The sequence below is a fragment of the Indicator indicator genome, chromosome 16 (assembly GCF_027791375.1).
Source record: "Indicator indicator isolate 239-I01 chromosome 16, UM_Iind_1.1, whole genome shotgun sequence".
NCBI classification, from domain to species: domain Eukaryota; kingdom Metazoa; phylum Chordata; class Aves; order Piciformes; family Indicatoridae; genus Indicator; species Indicator indicator.
In genome coordinates, this window is record NC_072025.1 from 5661469 (window position 1) to 5681149 (window position 19681).

Genomic DNA, 19681 nt, shown 5'->3' on the forward strand with positions numbered 1-19681 from the left:
AATCCTTTAGTTTATTTTCTGTAAGGCTATATTTACTTAGAAGTGGAGGTGACTGTAGTATAGAAGGTACTGAATGTTGGGCTTTGTGTTTTCTATTGTAAACGAATGAGTTGATGGATGAATTCTGGGAGTTTTGGAGATTAAGTGATTTTGATTTTGGTGTACCAGGCCAGTTCCACCTTGATCCTTGAAATATGAATCCTGGATCTGATTGGTTTTTCCCTTTTATTTTCTTCAGAGATCCTGTTCGTATTATGCAAGACATGTTTTGTTTCACAGGGGGAGTGAAGCATGTGAAATTTTGGGAGCTTTTCTTCTCTGTGGAAAACATACCTTTTGATTCTGACACTAATTCTTTTCTGAGGACTATTGTGAGATCTCCCTTGTGCAAACTGGAAGATTTCTTTGGGGGATGCTCTGCAGACATCGTTATCTTCTTTCAGTGTTTTCAATACCTAGTATTACTTCATGAAAACAGAGTGATTTTAGTAACTAGAAAAAATGTGAGGATTTGGAACTATCATCCTAGCTCATTCTATTCTGTTCTAGTTGTGTAACTGGCTGTGGCATTCATTTAACTCTGTTTCACTTCTGTCCAGCATCCTAATGGCACTATTTCCAGTTTTCCTTACTTTCATTGGTACTTTGGTATTCAGATTCACAGAATGTAGGACAGAGTGCTAATGCCTTGACTGAGGAGCTCAAAACTAGTAATTCAAATCCATTTTTGAAGTTGCTGTATCTGTAGATAGGTATATGTTGTCTTCATATCTGTGGTGGATTGAAAATTCCCCACCAACATTGACTTTACCAGACTAGCTCTATTTGGAAGCAAATGGAGCTCTATTTACAAGCCAAACAACAATCTACAATGGAATGCAGTGAATATATACAAATATACAGCATTTACAATATTTACAGGTATTTACAGTTAACAGAACAGCACATGGACCCCTCCCTGGCCAAAAGACCAGGGAAGAAGCTGTAAGGACTTCACCCTCCCTGCCTTCCCCCTGACTTCCTTGTACAAAGGGAAGAGAGAGAAGCAGAGAAAGTTAATACCAGACAAAAGAACGCAGCCAAGCTCAGCAAAGCCAGTTAGTATATCTCCCCAGTGAAGAAGCAAGAAGAGAAGAAGAAAAAATTGTTTTGGGAAGCAAATCTTATGGGAGATATCCCTCTAATGGAATTGTTCAGAATAATCATTATTTTCCTTTTTACACCCAATAGTGATTTATTTACATTTTTACTACTTTCTGCTCAAGGTCTGTGAAAAATTTAAAGGCATAGCCTAAAACTACCATAATAGTCTTCAACTGTAATCAAGCCTGACCACTATAGAATACAGTAAAATATACTGTTTCTCAGTTAAAAAATAGGAAAGCTGTTGTTGACGAAAGCTGTGCTACTGAACCTTCTAGCACAACTACTGGATTTCTGCCTTGGGAGTTCTTTAACATGAAAAGTCTTGACTGTACATATGCAGTACAGTCCAATTCAGTGTCACATCCAGTATTGGAAGTATATTGATAAGAATTCACTGCTAAAATACATTGGAGATCGTGGAGGTGAGAGGGACGGAACAGAGAAAGGGGATACATTAGAACTAGTTTGTCTTCCTGAGATACAGAATGTAGCAGTCTACACTGTCCTGCAAGCCAATTGCAAATTGATCCTAAATTATTCATAGGATCAGGCTCCAATAAAAGTGAATGGAGATTGGAACTTGTGCTACTGAGATATCTGGAAGGTATGCATCTTGCAACAGAAGAATAAAATGTCAGTTTTTGAACACCTAAATTTTATATATTAAAATCGTAATTTGCCCCTTTTAATTTTGCTGCAGGGAACAGCAGAAGCTCATGAACTGATGGAAGGGAGTGCTGCAGATGTTTTCCATTCAAGAATCAATGGAGAAATAATGGAGCTTGTGTTAATAAAATATCAAGGCAAAGATTGGAATGGGCATCTTAAAATTTATGATGGAATGCCTGAATTTTTTCCTGTGTGCTTCACATCCAATTCTGCAGCGGCGATGACAGTGGATATTTATGTACACACTAGGCGAATTGGAAGCCGTATCATCTTGTCTGTGTTCAGTCCTTACTGGATAATCAACAAGACTTCCCGTGTTCTCCAGTATCAAGCTGAAGACATTCATGTGAAGCATCCAGCAGACTACAGAGATACTGTTTTGTTCTCCTTTAAAAAGAAAAATATTTTTAGTAAAAATAAGGTATGCATGTTTTAGGCCATGGTTGTGGTGGTGGTGGTTTTAAAATCCTGTTCTGAGGGGGAAAACACTCTCACACACATATACACATACACTCACAAATACAAAAACACATTTTGTCTGAGGAAGTTTTTGGGAAGTATTTAAATCTATAGGTTTTCATTTGGCTGCTGCTTTCTTTGTGTTAGTTATACTTCTTGGACTAAGAAGGCAAAGCAGGTAGACAAAAGTCTACTGCAACTTTTTTTTCTGATCTTGCGCTGCAGCCCAATAGCCAACTGGAAGGTGGCTGATGGTATAGTGTGGCTAGGTCCTGAAAACTCACTGGCTACCCTACTAGAAGACTGTTCCTTAGGGACAGGACTTGAACATAGATACATAAAGTGAGAATGTGGATTCCATTTATCATCAAAAGGAAGGCTGCTCTGAATCTTCCTGTAGAGGCATTTTCCACTGAGAAATCACAGGCTTGCATTTCACTCTGATAGGTACTTTGCCATTTAAAATGCATGACGTAGATACTCTGTTCTATGTTAAACATTTTGTTTTGATGTGACATTTGCAAGGCCAAATGGTGAGTTCTGTAGCAGCCCTTTTTCTGAAGCAGCCCTTCTTCCATTTTAAGTAGCTCTGGTTTTTACGTAGCAATATTTGAAGAAACAGTTTTGACAAGTTATTCTTTTAATTCCTTCCCATCTTCAAGTTTGTGAAGCACCACAAAGTTTTAGCTATTTTTCCTCATCTGTGTACGCTGTCATGAACACTAGAGTCAATGAGGGCTCCTCTCTTATGCTACATTTTGCTGTAACATCTTTCACAGAACTCGGACACAGAATAAGAATATCATCAGTGAGAGTACATGCTTCAGCTTAATTTACAAAAGATTTTGAAAGCACTTGAGTGTCATCTTTATGCTGATACATGTGATACAATTGCAATCCATAATACATGCACCATAAAATTAAAATTAACTTGTTGAATTGCTTTTCATGTTGTTCTTTTTTTTGTGTGTAGATCCAGTTACGTATTTCAACTAGTACCTGGTCCAGTAGCTTTTCTCTTGATACAGTAGGAAGCTATGGATGTGTCAAGTGTTCAGCTAATAACATGGACTATCTGGTAAGATAGATTTGTCTTTTGTGGAACTCTCTTGGGGTTCTTCCAGCTTGGTGACTTTTTTTCTTTAGGCCTTGATTTCACTACTTTGGCTGATTTTTTAAATAAAGGAAACATTTAACATCTAAAGTAATGATTTCTATGACCCAGCTATTCAGGTCTGCAGCTGGAGACAAGTAAGTTTCACCAGCAGACATTTCAGTGTATTCATAAGCATGTGGTTTATATAAAAAACGGGAACACTGGGCTGTATGAAAATGTAGTGGTGAACTCACATAGTGGAGATAGAGTTCACATTCAGAATTGTTTGCAAGTATTTTTATCTTCACTCAGCGGCCTTGTCTAAGACTACACTTCCGCATCTAAGCACAATAAAAAATACGCTTAATAATATGCAGAGATGTGAGGACTTGTTTCCATGTACTCTTTAACTGATGTCTGATGATATGATTCTTTTAGGTTGTCTTTATTTACTGTGGAGGATTTCCTATTGATTTTCCTCACAAGTGCTGCAGCTAAGAAATGCTACAGCTAGAACTGTCTGTTTGCCATTGTTTCAGTTGGGCTGCATAGTTGACTGATTTTGCTGTGTTCCATTTGTTTTTTTCAGAACAGGAGTGATGTGATTTGTAATTTCAGTCACGTTGTCTTTTTGTTCTTTTCATCCTGATTTTTCTCTTAATTTTTCTGTTGATTGCTCAAATTATCCTTGTTCAACAGGTTGGAGTTAGCATCAAAATGAGCAGTTTTAACCTTACCAGAATAGTTACCTTCACTCCGTTCTACACAATTGCAAACAAATCTTCTCTGGAGCTAGAAGTTGGAGAAATTGGTCCTAATGGCTCTCTTCCAACTAATAAATGGAATTATGTCTCAGCTTCAGAGGTAATGTTTCAGTGTGTTTTCCTTTGGCTGTTGTTGTAGACAAACAAAGGGTATCTAGCTGTCACTTAGGGAAAAGGCAGTTTTCTTTCAAATGCTCTGCTACTTCTGATGGTCTGACATTGATACTTCACACCTCAAGGCAACTTGAACAGCACAGGTTGCGTATGTTGGTAAATGAATAAAGTTCAGTTTAGATAACTTCTATATGTAGATCAGCAATGTTCATCAGCAAATACTGGCACGAGAACTAAGGCATTTAAAATAGTTTTAGTCACACAAATACTATGTAACTGCTGGCTTACTGTATTGAACGTATAGGAACAGTTGAAGTCATAGATTATTTTCTGTTTCACAGTGTCTTCCGTTTTGGCCTGAAAACTCATCTGGTGAGCTTTGTGTGAGAGTAGTTGGTTATGAAAGCTCATCCAAACCATTCCTGTTTAAAGCCCAGGATAACGGTACTCTGCTGAAGCTGGAAGAACTGGTGAGACTGCCTTTGTGTGGTCTGTTCTTGATAGTGCATTGTAGCCTTATGGTATTGAACTTAGGAAAGCTTGGCTCTCCAGGATCATCAAGATTGAAAACTGGTACCTTAAAGTGCCTTCAACAAAACTTTTCATCTCAGTGATCAGTTTGTTAACATGCTATTGCTATATCTGTCATACCGCGAAAAACATTAGTACGCTTGTCTAGAGTAGCCTTGCAGATTTTTAAGGAGTATGCAGTTTTTAAAATACAACTTTCAGATTTGTAACACAAAATTAAGTAAATGTTTGGCTACACTTCTCACTGAAATTAGACAAAAGGAGTTGTTTAAAATGTTATAGCGTAAATATAATTTTACAATGAAGTTAAATCAACAAGTAGTTTCTGAATGCTGCTGATGTTTGTCTTAAGGCAGTGACCAGTGTGTTTAAGCTTACTGTTACCAAGTCAGGTATATTTCCATTTTTTCAGTTATAAGAGGCTGGGGAAGGGACCAATCTAAAAACAACAGTTTAGTCTGTTCTGACTTGAATTTCTGCCTAGAACCAATACTGAACTTTGTCTAATTTTCTTTCCAGAATGGGGGCTTACTGGTAGATGTAAATGTTTCTGAGCATTCCACTGTCATCAGCTTCTCAGATTACCATGAGGGAGCTGCTCCAGCTCTTATTGTTAACCATACTTCGTGGGACTCTCTCAGATACAAACAGAGGTAAATAAAAGAAACAATTCACCATTGGTTGATTAAGCAGGGGGTGTCTTTTGTGAAGAGAGCAGTTCTTTTGGTACCTTGAAAAATAGAAGAAACCTCTCTCATGTTCATTAAACAAAGTAATTTGTCTGCTTTTAAATGGACTTTGTAGTTTGAGAAAGTAGATGAAATACAGGTATTGGTTCCCCAAGAGCCTAGCTACAGCTGGACTTGTTTGGTGTGGATAGCCTAGGCCCTTCAAGCCTTACCCTAGGAGGCTGGAGGGGTGGAGTATATAGCGCTGTGAACTGCTTGCACCATTTTTATCAGTGGTTTTAACCAGTCAATGCTGCTGTCATTTCACTCCTTTTTACCTGCAGTGGATTACAAGAGGAAATGGAGTTGAAACCAAAGCAAGTATGCCTGTTTGCATGGACAGATCCAACTAAACCAAGAAAACTGACTTGGGGCTACTCCCAAAATTTTGGTGAACATGATCTGCTTAAGGTAAATTTCAGGAGAGCAGTGCATTGCTTTAAGCTGGATTGTATATCTGACATCATTCTTAGCCAACACTTGCTGCATGATAGGAGTGGAAGTTGCTGGGATTTGTGAGACTCGTGGTGTGTTCTGTAGTTTGTACAGTTCTGTTTACTGGAGCTGGGTGTTCTGTTGCTTCCTGTTTCAGTATTGTGCAGTGGCTCATGTTTTGGATGGCAGTGTGAGGGGGAGGGATGTAGTGGTTTGACTTGCAGGCTCCTGCTTGCTGCTGCTTTCTGCTGTGCTTTTTCTGTAAACAGGCTTGAGGTAGTTGTGCATTATGTCATTTAATTTTTATTAAACTCTTTTGAGGTCTTTATCTCAGCATGAGTTTTTGTGTGTTACTTTTTCCTCACATTTGTGTTGAGGAGAAACGGAGTTTAACCCATTCATGGCACTTTAACCTGTTATGAGCAGTAAATGCTGAACCAAGCTAGAACTTGGACAAGATTAAAATGATCTGGGAGAAAGCTTCTTCAGTAACTTTGAATTTGTCTTGTCCTGTTACAGACTTTTTAACCTACGCTTCAGTAACAAGGTTTTTAGGTGATTAGAGAATTAGAACTGGAGGATTGTACACAAACTTCAGCCTGCATTTTCTCCATGTTTTTCTTGGATATGAAAGAACAACGATCAAATGTGTGAGCTGTGGCTGAATCTTGCTATTTCAGAGGTTGAATAAAGCACCCGTTTTCCAGTGGTGCTGCATTCAGCTGAAGTATCTTCTCTGAAGAGGGAGAAAACCTCTGGCTATTTTGAGTCTTGATTCCTATAGGAAATGTGCACATGAAGCAGAAAATTGAGTTACACTTATGATTGTATTGGACTTCTGAAAAAAAGGTTTTTAACTGTATCAAAGATCTTAATTACTGTTTGCTTGTACTGTTGCATGGTGTGTGATTTAATGCCTTCTTCCCCAATCATCTACGATTCAAAGGCTTTCTACTTTCTATGAAGGCTTTTTTCCTAATAATTTCCAGTACTTTTCTGATTCACAAATATTGCCTGCTTTTCAAAAGGAAAAAAAAAAAAATCACAACCCCAAACAATACCAGTGTGGAGATACAAGATGACACAAAATCGGTGTGATGTGGCAAACTGAATAACCAAGAAAAATACTGAGTTCTGATTTGTATGTGTGCCAATAAACTTCATTGCTTATGCATCATCATCATAAATTTACTCCTGTATCATGCTTATATTTAATTTTTTTTCCTGCAATACAGGATGAATGTGGCCAGTTCCCTTACAACTCAAATACTCAGATACATTGGGTATCTTTCTTGGATGGACGTCAGCGAGTGCTACTTTTCACAGATGATGTTGCATTGGTTTCTAAAGCACGGCAAGCAGAGGAGCTGGAACAACCTGATCAAGAAATAAACTTATCTATCCATAGTCTTGGACTTTCCCTTGTTAACAATGAAAATAAAAAAGAAATCTCTTACATAGGAATTACTAGGTACTGCACATGGAAGCCTAAACATTCCTTTAATGCTGCCAAAATTTGGCAGCATATTATAATTTTACCAATATAATTGAGTCAAAGCGGCCATCTTTCAAATGAAATTAATATAAGTGAAACCTTTTCAAGTGAAACTAAGTTTTGCTTTTATTCTAGTTGATAGATTTGAAAAAAAAATAGGATTTAGCTGTCTCTTTTCTTGTATTAAAAATGTGAACAATGGTTTGGGTGGTTCTTTGAGTCTGAAAAATTAGAATTGTTCCTTTTTACATGATTTGAATGCGTAAGAAAGGTTTAAATATTTCTAAATGGTTAGCCTTGTTATTTGTCTTGCAGTTCTGGTGTTGTTTGGGAACTGAAACCGAGGCATAAGTGGAAGCCATTTAATCAAAAGCAAATAAATGTGTTGGAACAAGCCTATCAAAAATACCTTTCTAAGAGTGCTTTTCAAACTCCAGGTTGGCATAAACTGGACAGCAATACAGAGGTATGTTTTGAGGTTACAGTGTTTAAATGATTGCAGAACATGCAGCAGTTAAGATAGACTACTCTCTTGCTAAGCAGGGATAGGTGCTGTGTTAAAAGACACTCAAACAAAATGCAAACTTCTTCTGGAGTAGTTTGACATTTTATACAGGGAAGATTTTTTTTTTTTTTTTTTATATTGAGGTAATACTGAGACTTTTCTCCAGACTTGTATTATGATATATTTGCCAGACTTGTTTTGTGAGCTAATAATCTCAAAGAAAATGGTAGAACAGGCTGCTTGGCATATATATTGGTTATGAACTGGTATTATTATTCATGTAACCTGAACTCTTGGCAGAAATCTCTTTTGGCTTCTTATTAAGCTGCAGTTCTGATGTCTTGATATGATAAAGGAGCCTGTAGCATTCAACTCTTGAAATAAACTCACCTGAGCTTTTTCAGACATCAGTTATATACATGCCTGTATTCCCATGCATGCATTTAATGCATTCAAATGGCTAAGTAAAATAGAGGCATTTTATGGTATTGTAATCAGGCTTGGTTTTTATCATACCTTTTCATTTGAAAAAACATATATAGCCTCAGTTGTGTGAATCCTTCTGCTTTGTACATTATGGTACTGCATATAAAGTACATGGTATCAAAACTTTGTATCCAGAAGTCATTATGTTTGACTGGATAAAGAAGTGTTTTTCCTTTTGCTTCTCATAAATTAAATGCTTGAGAATGAGCATCAGCTGGGAAAGTGGTCAGCTGCATGTAAGTATATTTGGTTATGCCAGTTTAATATGTAACTCATGAAGAAATGCCTACTAAGATGACAGAGAGGTTGCCACTTGGGGTAATTGAAGTTGCAGTGCAATGTCCTTACCAGATGAACTTGGGGTATTCATTACTTTCCAAGCAGGTAATTGGATTGAGTAATTCAGTAGCCATATCATCATGAGAATGGGGTGTTTATTTGCTGGTCTCTTTAGTAGTAACATAACATTTGATTATTTCTCTAATTAAACTGTATGTTACCTCAGCTTTCTTATCTTGCTAGGTGAATTTTAGTAAGTTTCCAATGGAGATGCGTCTCCCGGTCAGGTGCAGCATCCGACGAAACTTCCTGTCAGGAATTCAGGTGGAGTTCAAACAGTCGCCTCATCAAAGAAGCTTACGGGCTCAGTTGTATTGGCTGCAGGTACCATCTTTAATCTTGTTTGGTGAACTAAACAGACAATTAAAGGCTTATTATATTCATTTATATGAAAAAGTATCTTTGGATCTTGCCTGTGTGGTGTTCTATTCACTGTTTCAGTGGCAGAAGTGCTATGAGTGCTCCATTGATGGGTAAATACTACAGAACTGCCATTCCAGGGTTTTGCAAGTAGTACAGAAAATTTTCCTAAAACTGTGGGCTATGTAAAGCATGGTGCTATGATGGAAAGGTTATTTCTGGAGAGGTGTTCTGGTGTTTTAAAACAAAGAAAAACCTCATCCTTTTTCTAAATTTCTTTACCACAAATTTTGTATAGTTATGTATGGTTTGGGTTCAAAGGGACTTTAAAGATCATCTAGTTCCAATTCCTCAAGGGTGTCTTCCACTAGACCAGGTTGCTCAAGGCCCCATCCAGCCTGGCCTTAAACACCTCCAGGGAGGGGGCACCATGGCCTCAAGAGAATGTATCTAGGGAGTCTGAGATCTTTAGTATGAAAACTACTTGTCCAGTAAAAAATAGATAATGCAAATGTAAAAACTGAAAAATAATGTGCAATGATATAGCTACATGTAAGCTTCACAGTGAATTAATGTGCCACAATTGCTGCTGCTTGGTGTACTCCAGTCTGTACCAAGTGTTACTAAATAAACCAATAGAGTGTTTGAGCAGGTACTAGTGAGAAGTATTTAGTACTAGAGGAAAACAATGTTGGGAAATCATAATCATCATTGTCATCTTCGTTTACTGCCCTTCGGCATCCCCCAGGGGAGGGCACTCAGTAAAAACCGCTTTTCCTGGCCCTTTTTCCCTGATGGGGAAGAGTTTCATCTTTTTAACTCCTTTTTTTGCTTTATTTTGATGGTAGTTGTTGTTATTATAGTCTATGTAAGCCATGACTTGGACACTCTCTAAATAAATATGAGTGTGAAGCTGTGCAAGCATCCCTTGTGCAGTAATTGCAACCATCTGACCTTTTGTATCTAAATAGGTTACATTACAAAATAATAGAATTTGAAAATACGTTCTTCCTCTTTTCTTCTTTCTCCAAAACAAGATTGTAGATTGTGTTCAAAAAGAACAATCAAAGTTTCTAAACAAGTTTTTCAAGCCTTGTATTTGTCAAGATATTCCAGTAATTATGCAATATTTTTTTTAGGTTGATAATCAATTACCAGGATCAATGTTTCCTGTTGTGTTTCATCCTGTAGCCCCTCCCAAGTCAGTTGCTTTGGATTCAGGTAAGAAAAAGCCTTTACTAATGCCAGATTTATTCAGCCTTGAAAGTAGTAACTTGGCAATTTATTTTTTTTTCCACACTTTTCTTTCTGTTTAGAACCAAAACCCTTCATTGACATCAGTATCATCACTAGATTCAATGAATACAGCAAAGTACTGCAATTCAAGTGAGTTTAACAGCGTGATGTAATACAGTTGTAGAGATTGAACACGTTAGAGGCGAATCTTGTTTTGAAGTTCACATTCTATATGAACACCTCTTGATTTCGGATTGAATTTTTTCATGTCTCCAATGAACAAGCATCATTCCAAAAGAAATTTACTCTTAGAAAGTAAGAACTGACCACATGAAGGGACTGTTATGCAAATTCTTCAGTAAGCAGAATTATTTCCCTCTTGTACTACATGATCAGAGTTGCATGTCTGCCTGTTTGCTGTGCGCTGCTGGCTTTATTTGGTGCTCTGACAGCTTATACAGTCACTACTGTAGCCCATTACAGTGTGTTCTATTGTGAAATGTATGTGGTTAAGTTAATATGTCTTGAGTTGTTGTACTTAAAATGGGATGAAAACATTACACTGATTGTTTTGAATGCAAGTATCTGTACCCAACCAGTATGACTACAATATTTGAAGGTGATAAATTTTAATAAAATAAATATTCACTAATAGGACTTTTTGAGAGGCAGCTGGATAAGAGGAAGAAGTCCATTGTTCAGGTAGAGAATGTGGAATCATAACATATGAATATCAGAAGTATTTGGTTAATATTTTTAGGTAAATTTTGAAAGTGTTAAGAAATTAATAACTACAGTAATGTATAGCTTTGTGAGACTAGGAAGCCCTCCTAAATGTAAATAGCTGATATTGTAGATTGTAAGTCTTAATATACAGCACTGCATAGGAGAACTTCAGTTATGCAGGATAAGCATGTGATATTTAAATTCAGCTTTTCCAAGTGTACACTGTTTGTTTTCCCCATTTTAGATACTTCATGGTTCTTATTCAGGAAATGGCACTGAAAATTGATCAAGGTTTTTTAGGAGCACTTAGTGAACTTTTCACTCCATCTGCAGACCCAGAAGCTGAAAGACAAAGGGTAATATATGAGAGAACCTGATTTTTGACAAAACAGGGCCTTTATGGTTATAGTGTTGTGATTTTCTGAATATTTTAGTTTAAATGAGTGAATATTACATTTTAAAACTGAAAAAAGGGACATGGTAATCTAATTTTCAGTGAAACAGAGTATTTCTGTTAAACATTGGCTTTGAGCGTAACTAATTGACATGGTTAAGTAACTGATATTTGGGTATGGGTAACTGTATTCTGCTCTTTTAATTGATGGCACAATTGTTTCAGCTTCTGCTACAAGTTGTTAAAGGTGGTAGATTAAGCTTAGGGCTTAGGGAGTGGACTTGTAACTGTCTGATAGTCTACAGTGTCAATTGTCTATAGGGAGTGGAACGAACAGATATTCATGTCAGAAAATTAGTTATTTTACTAATGTGTCTTAACTAATACAGAATTGATGCCTTAGATGATTGATAAATTGAAGGGGATATCAATATAGCATAAAATGGAAAAGTTACTCAGAAGTTGCTGTGTTGGAGATGCTGGGGTTTTGTGTTACCCTGGTTTAATGAAATGCATTAGTATGATTATCTGGTATATAAAAATAATGGTTCTATTTCCAGTTTTGGAGGAGTTGACTATTTAACTGCTTAGTCAACTATTTTGTTACATTTAATTGTGAGTATTTCTGCAGTTTGTATTTTTGTATATATGTTGTTGTATATCTTGCATATATGCATATATGCTGATCAGATAAATATAATCTTTTTTTCTTTCTTTAAATCAGTCTAAATTAATTCAGAAAGATGTGGATGCACTTAACACTGAACTAACGGAGTCTTCCCTAACAGACCTGTCAATGCTCAGCTTCTTTGAGCATTTTCATATTTCTCCAATTAAGGTATGCAATGGAGATACTTGTTAATAAAATATGTCACATCAGTGGGCTAGGTTAACAGTTGGACTTAATGATCTTAAAGGTCTTTTCCAGCCTAAGCATTTCTCTCTTACTTTCTTAACTGTAAATATATCCTCATATCAACCTGAGTAATGGAAACTTTCATGCTGTCCTTTTAATGGGGATTTTTCTTATGTTCTTTAGAACTTAATACTTTGGAAGTATACACAGGCTGCTTACCTGAACCAGTTTAAAATTTAGCTTATACTGGGAACTAAGCTCCACCTATTTAACGTGTTATTTCTGTCATTGTTTACACAGAAGTTCAGAGATGTAGAAAGTTAAACTTCTAGGGCAGTTTGACCTTTCTCTGTATGGAAATAAAAATTCATGTTATCAGAGTAGTATCATTGTGGATTCAGACATGTTTGTTGAAATTATGCATTTCCTCAAAGTGAGTAAAAATACACTTATCACTCTTTCATCCCTGTTTCTTCACCTGCTCACCCACAACCTGTCTGGTGTATGCCTCTCTTGTCTTAATTTACCAATTCTGTCTTGACAGCTGCATTTGAGTCTGTCTCTGGCTTCTGGTGGAGAAGCATCAGATAAGGGGGAAGAAATGATAGCCATTCATTCTCTGAATTTGCTTTTGAAAAGTATTGGAGCTACTCTAACAGATGTGGATGATCTTATTTTCAAGTAAGCTATTTTTTTTTTCTTTATTTGCTAGTACTTGGAATAAAGGTACTATACGTTCAGTACAGTCCCTTTATACTAGTTGGCTGACTAGTATAAATGTATACAGCCTTTGGGGAAAGGGAGGAATGGAGGGAAGATGAGGTGTGAGCTTCTTTTTAAGAAAATAAGACTTCGGGATTACCTGAAGGCAAAAAACAACTAGAAGGAGGAAGGGCATCTATAACCAAGACATGTTTACTTGTCTTTCAGACTTGCTTTCTTTGAAATTAAATATCAGTTCTACAAGAGAGACCAACTGATGAACAGAGTTGTTAGACATTACAGTGAGCAAGTAAGCTTATTTAGTGTTTGTGCAAGTGATTGCTTCTGTTCTTTTTTTATTCATATTTTTCTTCACCAAAGTTTTCCAATAGCTATTCATATATATACTGCATCTTTTGCCTAAGGCCTCTTCATTCTAATAGGAATGCTTAGTTGAGTGCTTTAATGCCTTATAAAAGACTTAACCAGCCTTGGGTTCTAATGTGGAACTGCATATTACAACAGCTAGTAACACTGCCTGTGGTTTTGGTTTTTTTTTCCCCCTCATCATTTAGCTCCTGAAACAGATGTATGTTCTTGTCCTGGGGTTAGATGTTCTTGGAAATCCATTTGGCTTGATCAGGGGTTTGTCTGAGGGAGTTGAAGCTTTCTTCTATGAGCCGTTCCAGGTATGATTTCCTGTGTATGAGTAGTAGGCTGCTTGAATGTACTGGTAGGGTTGTAGCTTTGTTGTTACAGTACTCTACATTATGAACTGTTAAGATAGCAGTAATTTTTTTTTTTAATGTTAACTTCAAAGAAATAATATGTTCAATTTTATCATCAGTGTAAAGCACTTGCTATTTTTTCTTGAAAGAGATGCATAAATGTATAGTTTCTGTTATTCATAATAAGCTTCATTTTTTAGGGTGCTGTTCAAGGGCCTGAAGAATTTGCTGAAGGCTTTGTAATTGGTGTTAAAAGTCTTCTTGGGCACACAGTGGGTATGTAACCTTGGTGGTTTAATATATTAAGTTAGCTCATTGATTGCTTCTAGATGTTCTTTTTTTTCTTATTTTGAAGGGAAAGTCATATTTTTCAAACGTCTGTGTGGCAATTTTTGATGAGTGTTTTAATTTGTCAGATAATTTTGCCAGTATTTGTGGTACAAATCATTTATACCTAACATACCTGAGAGCATCTAAACATCTGTTTTGTAGACTGAGCAAGCAAACTGAGAAACATTGTACATGTAACTGAATTTGTAACTTGTAAATTAATAAGGAAAATAATTTTAATGGTTCTAAAATGCCTGGAGAAGCCTGATAAGTGTTCTTAGGAACAGCTACTGTTATCTTAGAGTTTTATTTAGTAATGTGTTGCATTAATTAGAGAAAATATGATTCCATCCCGTATGCTACATAGTGTGTCCTGAAGCAATTTAAGAGTTATCATTTGCAGTCCTTATGGATCTGAAGCCAGATTCCAAAGTCCTCATGGGCAATATTTGGTAGTCCCTCTGTGTAAATTCGTAATAACAAAACTTAATATGAAGGGAAATCACTGTGAGCTTGTGGCTTCTTGTGTGTTGTCCACTGTTAAATTTGACAGAGTAACTTTTGCTTTCTGCCCTGTTCCATCAGGTGGTGCAGCAGGGGTGGTGTCCAGGATCACTGGTTCTGTTGGAAAAGGTTTGGCTGCTATTACTATGGATAAAGAATTTCAGCAAAAAAGGAGAGAGGAAATGGGTCGGCAGCCAAAAGACTTTGGTGAGAGCCTGGCCAAAGGAGGAAAAGGCTTGTTACGGGTATGAATTGGATGTTGAGAGTGTGACACACTGACTCTTAATCCATTCTTAAAAACTATATGCAAACAAATTAGATATCATCTATGAGTTCCTGAACTGAACAGAAGACAAACAGGCAGTTAGTTTATAGGAGACACCAGCTTTATTGTTTGAGATTGTGTTTTAGCCAACCTGAGGAATTGAAAGGTAGGTCTCAGAAAACAGAAGTGTAGGAGGGAACACCAATTTATCCTGTGAATTATATAAGAACCCATTGTTACTCATGTTCGACAAATGTGTTATCTAATTAAAGTAGCTGGACCCTTATGTTACCTTGCAGTCAATTCTGTCATTAAAGTCTTTGAATTATGGGCTCTGGGCATGTGCTGCATAGTAGTAATGGCTTTCCATATGCTGAGGTCTTACAAAAACTGCTAGGTTTTCTTAGTTTAAAAGAATGTGAACATAAAGTAAGTAGAAAGTGTATAAAGTAGTATATTAGATTAGAGACTAAGATTAAATCTAATAAATTCTATCACTTTCCACTCGAAAATGGTCATGTATTTTGAAGTAATTAAGTAATAAACAGTGTGGAGTTGTTTCTGATAGTGTTAGATGAAGATGTGGAAGTTACCTCAGTGGATTTTTAATGACTTGAAGGCAAAAGAATAACTGCTTGATGTTTAATTCATCTTGACTACTTGGTGTTGGTCATTCATGACTAGGAATTCTGGCAGCTTCCTGTTAGTAGTACAAGTCAAGTAGTGGCTTAATTATTCCAAGACTGATTACTGTACAAAAGATTTGTTAATCTTTCTTGCCAGCCTAAATATTTCTCCAGACATTGCACATTTTCTCCCTCTCTTCTTCCTTCAGTTAGAATTTTTTTTAGGAAATTTACAGTTAAAAAACAACTAAAAAAATGAAAAACAACCCAGCCAATACTGAACTGGTTGCCCACATGGATTATAGCATTCCTGTTTCTAAGTAGGAACTTAATTATCTTCTTCATTTTAGGGTGTTGTTGGAGGTGTGACTGGCATAATCACTAAACCTGTAGAAGGTAAGCACTAAGGTTGCACTGCCTAAATGCTTTCCCAATAATTTACAGTTTATTTTCTCATTTTGAGAACTATCAATCTAAGTGTGGTAATGCTAAATTGCAGCAAGATTATATTTCTTATTCGAATGTGACCTTACACAATGATTTACTCAAATACAGTTGTTACTGGCTTACCACCATTTCAGCCTTTGCATTATTTAAGGTATGGTTGTCTTTGTAATGTATTTTGTACTACTCTGGGTATTGATTAAAGCCAAAGGTTGGAGGAAATGTAAGAAGTAAATTTTGTTTTATGCCTTAAGATTAGTGTTTGGTTTTTGTGAAGACTATTGTTTTATCAGTATGGTAGATGATGGGAAAAATCCAAGAGGAAATGCCTTTTATTCTTGTCAAATCGATTTAGATATTGGAAATTATACTTGTGCATCTTAGAGCCTCAGATTATTTTGTTATTACTATCAATCTAGAAAAACTCATGTTTTGACCTACAGTCCATAATGGAAGTGTGAGAAGGAGAATCTAGTTAACATTTCAGTTATGCTGGCTTTAAAGGCTGGTAAGCTATGAAGTGAACAGCAAGGATGTATGAACGCACAAGGAAGCAATGTGTCAATTTTTTTAAGTGGATTGTATGTAATCAGTTGCTGTAGCCTTTTTCCACTATAAAACAGTTCTAGTGGAGCCTGGAACACTAATGGTTTAGCTCTGTGGTTAATGTCTTCAGGTCATTTAAACTATTTTTTCTTTTAAAGGGGCTAAAAAAGAGGGTGCGGCTGGATTCTTTAAAGGAATTGGAAAGGGGCTTGTAGGAGTGGTAGCCCGCCCAACAGGTGGCATTGTAGATATGGCAAGCAGTACCTTCCAGGGAATCCAAAGGTAAAGTGTCAAGAGGAAATTTTGAAGTATTCTCCGTATGTTGGATACCAGGTGGTGAAGAGACACACAATTATTTCTGTTAAATACAATATGCAGGAGAGAATATATGGGGTTGAGAGATGCCCAGTAGCCTGTAATGAATGCATTTCATGATGATCTCTTGAGATTGCTGCTTCAGAATACATTTTGCAGTGTTGTAGAGTATAACTAGTCCATTTTCTCCTTTCACTTGCTCCCTTGATCAGGGATTAATTAAAAGATCTTGTATAAAATTTACTTTTGAGGTAGGCTGGTATACTGCTGAATGCAGATATCTAAACATAATTTAACCTTACTGTAAAAAACCAACTATGGAAATTTTCGGAGAACAGCTTGCCAGTTGGAAATTCATTTAGCACTACAAGTTAGGAGCTTCTTTTGTTTTAAAGAGACCTTTGCAAACTGTATTAATAAACATAAGAACCCTCAATAAATTACCTACTGTAGTGACTAAACATCTCCAGGTTATTCTGTAGCTGTCAAATTGACTAAGGTTACTTTGGATTTTTTTACTAGCACTGTGCCCTTGCCATTTACATCTGAATGAAGTGAAGTGGGATATGTGGTACGAGAAAGGGTAATTTAAAACAGTATTTGTTAGTGAAACTCAGAATTATAGTAAGCTTACCAGAATACTCTTCCACTCTCTATGGCAGGGTGGCAGAATCAACTGAAGAAGTATCTAATCTCCGTCCTCCACGTTTCATTCATGAAGACGGCATCATCCGGCCATATGATAGGGTGGAAGCTGAGGGTTATGATTTATTTGAGGTATGATTTCCATTATAAATACAGCTAAAATTCTCTGACCTAGAGGGATTACATAAAGGATTGTGTTCTTACAAAGCTGCTGGGGATCTGTAGTCATCATTTTCTGTGGTATTCTGCAAGGCAAACCTGTGTAGCAGAGAAGACCCTATGCCTGTAGTAAACTGAATGTAGCAAGGAAACTGCAGCATTGCTTTTAAATGACCTTCTGCAAGTTATGTTCTGTAATGCCATTGGAAAGAAGTGTAGGGTAAATTATTAGTAGGATTAAGGTTTGAATATGTGGAAACAAATATTTCAATAGTTTTAATGTTTTGCTTAATGAAAAAGCTGAGACTGGTTTACAAAGTAAGCAACTTTGGGAAATCCCTTGGGTATTGCGTGATACGAGTAGTTGGAAAAAAATTAACGAATTCTCAAAATACCACCTTTTGGTATTTCCTGATGTTGTTTTTAATAAGAGTATGTTGTAGCTACAGGCATTGTGTGGACTTGTAGCCTGTCTCCACATCTGGATATGGCTAACATGGAGGATGACTAACAGTTGTTTTCAAGTCTTAGATAATTGGGACGCAGCTAATTTGTATTTTAGCCTGCACGCTCTTAAAACCTAGCTTGAAATTCTTATTTTTGTTGCTAAAACAGCTGTCTACATTAATATAAAAGACCAAAACTTGCGTATTTGCTGCTTCTGACTAGATGGTTTTTTCATCTTTATTTCTTATTCTGTTTCTAATGTTTTTCTCCTTTCTCTTTCTCCTGGCATACGCAGGAAGACTTGGAATAACAGAGTAAACGTTTTCCATATTTCTTCTCTATTTCCGTTACAGTCTTTTATCTGCTTTAAGTATTTAGATTAAGGGCATGATTGCATTTAACATGTCCTCTCTCCTGCATTGCTATCTTCTCTGTGTAGCAATTGAATAAAACAATGTTTCGTGTTGTCCAGGTTAAGAAAACAAGTGAGACTGAAGAGACAGGGAGGGTTTTCTTCCTGTATGTTTATTTTTCTAAGGATGCTTAACTCTTTATAAATAGCAACAACAGAAAGCACTTGAAAAAAAATCATGGTATGGTAGATGCTGAATTGATTTGTTTATTGGCATTCTGTTAGAGTTGGGGCTGTGGGTGAAGGGAGAAAGCAACGTTTTGATACTTGTGCAAAATTTAAAGTAATCATATGGAAGGAAATTTTCTTCTGTTACAATGCTGGAAATTTCATGATAGAGAAATATTGTTTCTGTACAAATTCTAGGATTACTTAGTGGTTTCTGTAATATGTCATAGGCCTGTTGTATATAAATCTGATGAACCACTAACACTTTGAGTTACTACTATTACATCTTTATGAAATTTTATTAATTAAAAAGTACAGCCAGCTCAGTTTCATTTACAGAATCTTCTGCAGTTTTGCTGTTCAACATACTTAAACGTCATCTTGCAGCTGTTAATGTGAGTTTACATGCAGACGCACACATAAATAAAAATACATACTTCTATATTAAGTGATGCCATGAATTTCATTCCTAATACATCTCATAAATGAACAAGCTAAGTTGAAGATACTCTCAGAGCTAATTGTTTGCATGTCATGCATTGAAAATAAAAAATAAGCAGTGACATCTCTCTGCAGCTAATGCCTCTTGAGAATTTAGTGGTCAGTAATCAGCTTTTTTTTTTTTTTATTTTAAATTAGAACATTTAGTGAATTTTTATCTTAGCTGATAAGCTTAAAATTGTAGTGGGATTTTTAAAATTTTACTTTTTGCACTATATTTTTTCCATCTATTGGGAAAAGGCAGCATTCTGAAAACTGGACATAATGCATTTCCTGCACATCTAATTGCTTGTGTTTTTCTTGGATCCAAGTAGTGTAGATTGGAATTGTATACTAACCAAGAATGAATCCTCTGTTTAGTTCACTTGGTACAGATTCTTCTTTCTGGAACTTACTTGAATACAAGTTTGTTTTGGTTTTCATTTAGGCTTTTGGTTTGTTTTGTATACATTAGGTTTGGTGGGGGTTTTTGTTTGGGTTTTTTGGGGGGTTTTTGTGGTTGTGTTTTCTTTTTTGGGGGGGGTATTTGTTTTGGTTTCTTTCTTTCTTA

At 36.3% G+C, this 19681-nt stretch overlaps 1 protein-coding gene across 1 annotated transcript in view; it reads left to right on the forward strand.

Annotated features, from left to right (window-relative positions):
- VPS13C (vacuolar protein sorting 13 homolog C) overlaps window positions 1–19681 on the forward strand; it is an 80892-nt gene that overhangs the window by 55592 nt on the left and 5619 nt on the right. The window contains exons 61-81 of the mRNA XM_054388145.1: window positions 1847–2236; window positions 3248–3352; window positions 4070–4234; window positions 4590–4718; window positions 5299–5432; window positions 5792–5918; window positions 7178–7413; window positions 7753–7903; window positions 8951–9091; window positions 10267–10348; window positions 10444–10513; window positions 11334–11445; window positions 12208–12321; window positions 12884–13020; window positions 13270–13351; window positions 13617–13730; window positions 13970–14045; window positions 14685–14848; window positions 15845–15890; window positions 16643–16766; window positions 17462–17576. Of these exons, the coding sequence (XP_054244120.1) occupies window positions 1847–2236; window positions 3248–3352; window positions 4070–4234; window positions 4590–4718; window positions 5299–5432; window positions 5792–5918; window positions 7178–7413; window positions 7753–7903; window positions 8951–9091; window positions 10267–10348; window positions 10444–10513; window positions 11334–11445; window positions 12208–12321; window positions 12884–13020; window positions 13270–13351; window positions 13617–13730; window positions 13970–14045; window positions 14685–14848; window positions 15845–15890; window positions 16643–16766; window positions 17462–17576 (2814 nt within the window). The remainder of the gene's footprint in view (window positions 1–1846; window positions 2237–3247; window positions 3353–4069; window positions 4235–4589; window positions 4719–5298; window positions 5433–5791; window positions 5919–7177; window positions 7414–7752; window positions 7904–8950; window positions 9092–10266; window positions 10349–10443; window positions 10514–11333; window positions 11446–12207; window positions 12322–12883; window positions 13021–13269; window positions 13352–13616; window positions 13731–13969; window positions 14046–14684; window positions 14849–15844; window positions 15891–16642; window positions 16767–17461; window positions 17577–19681) is intronic.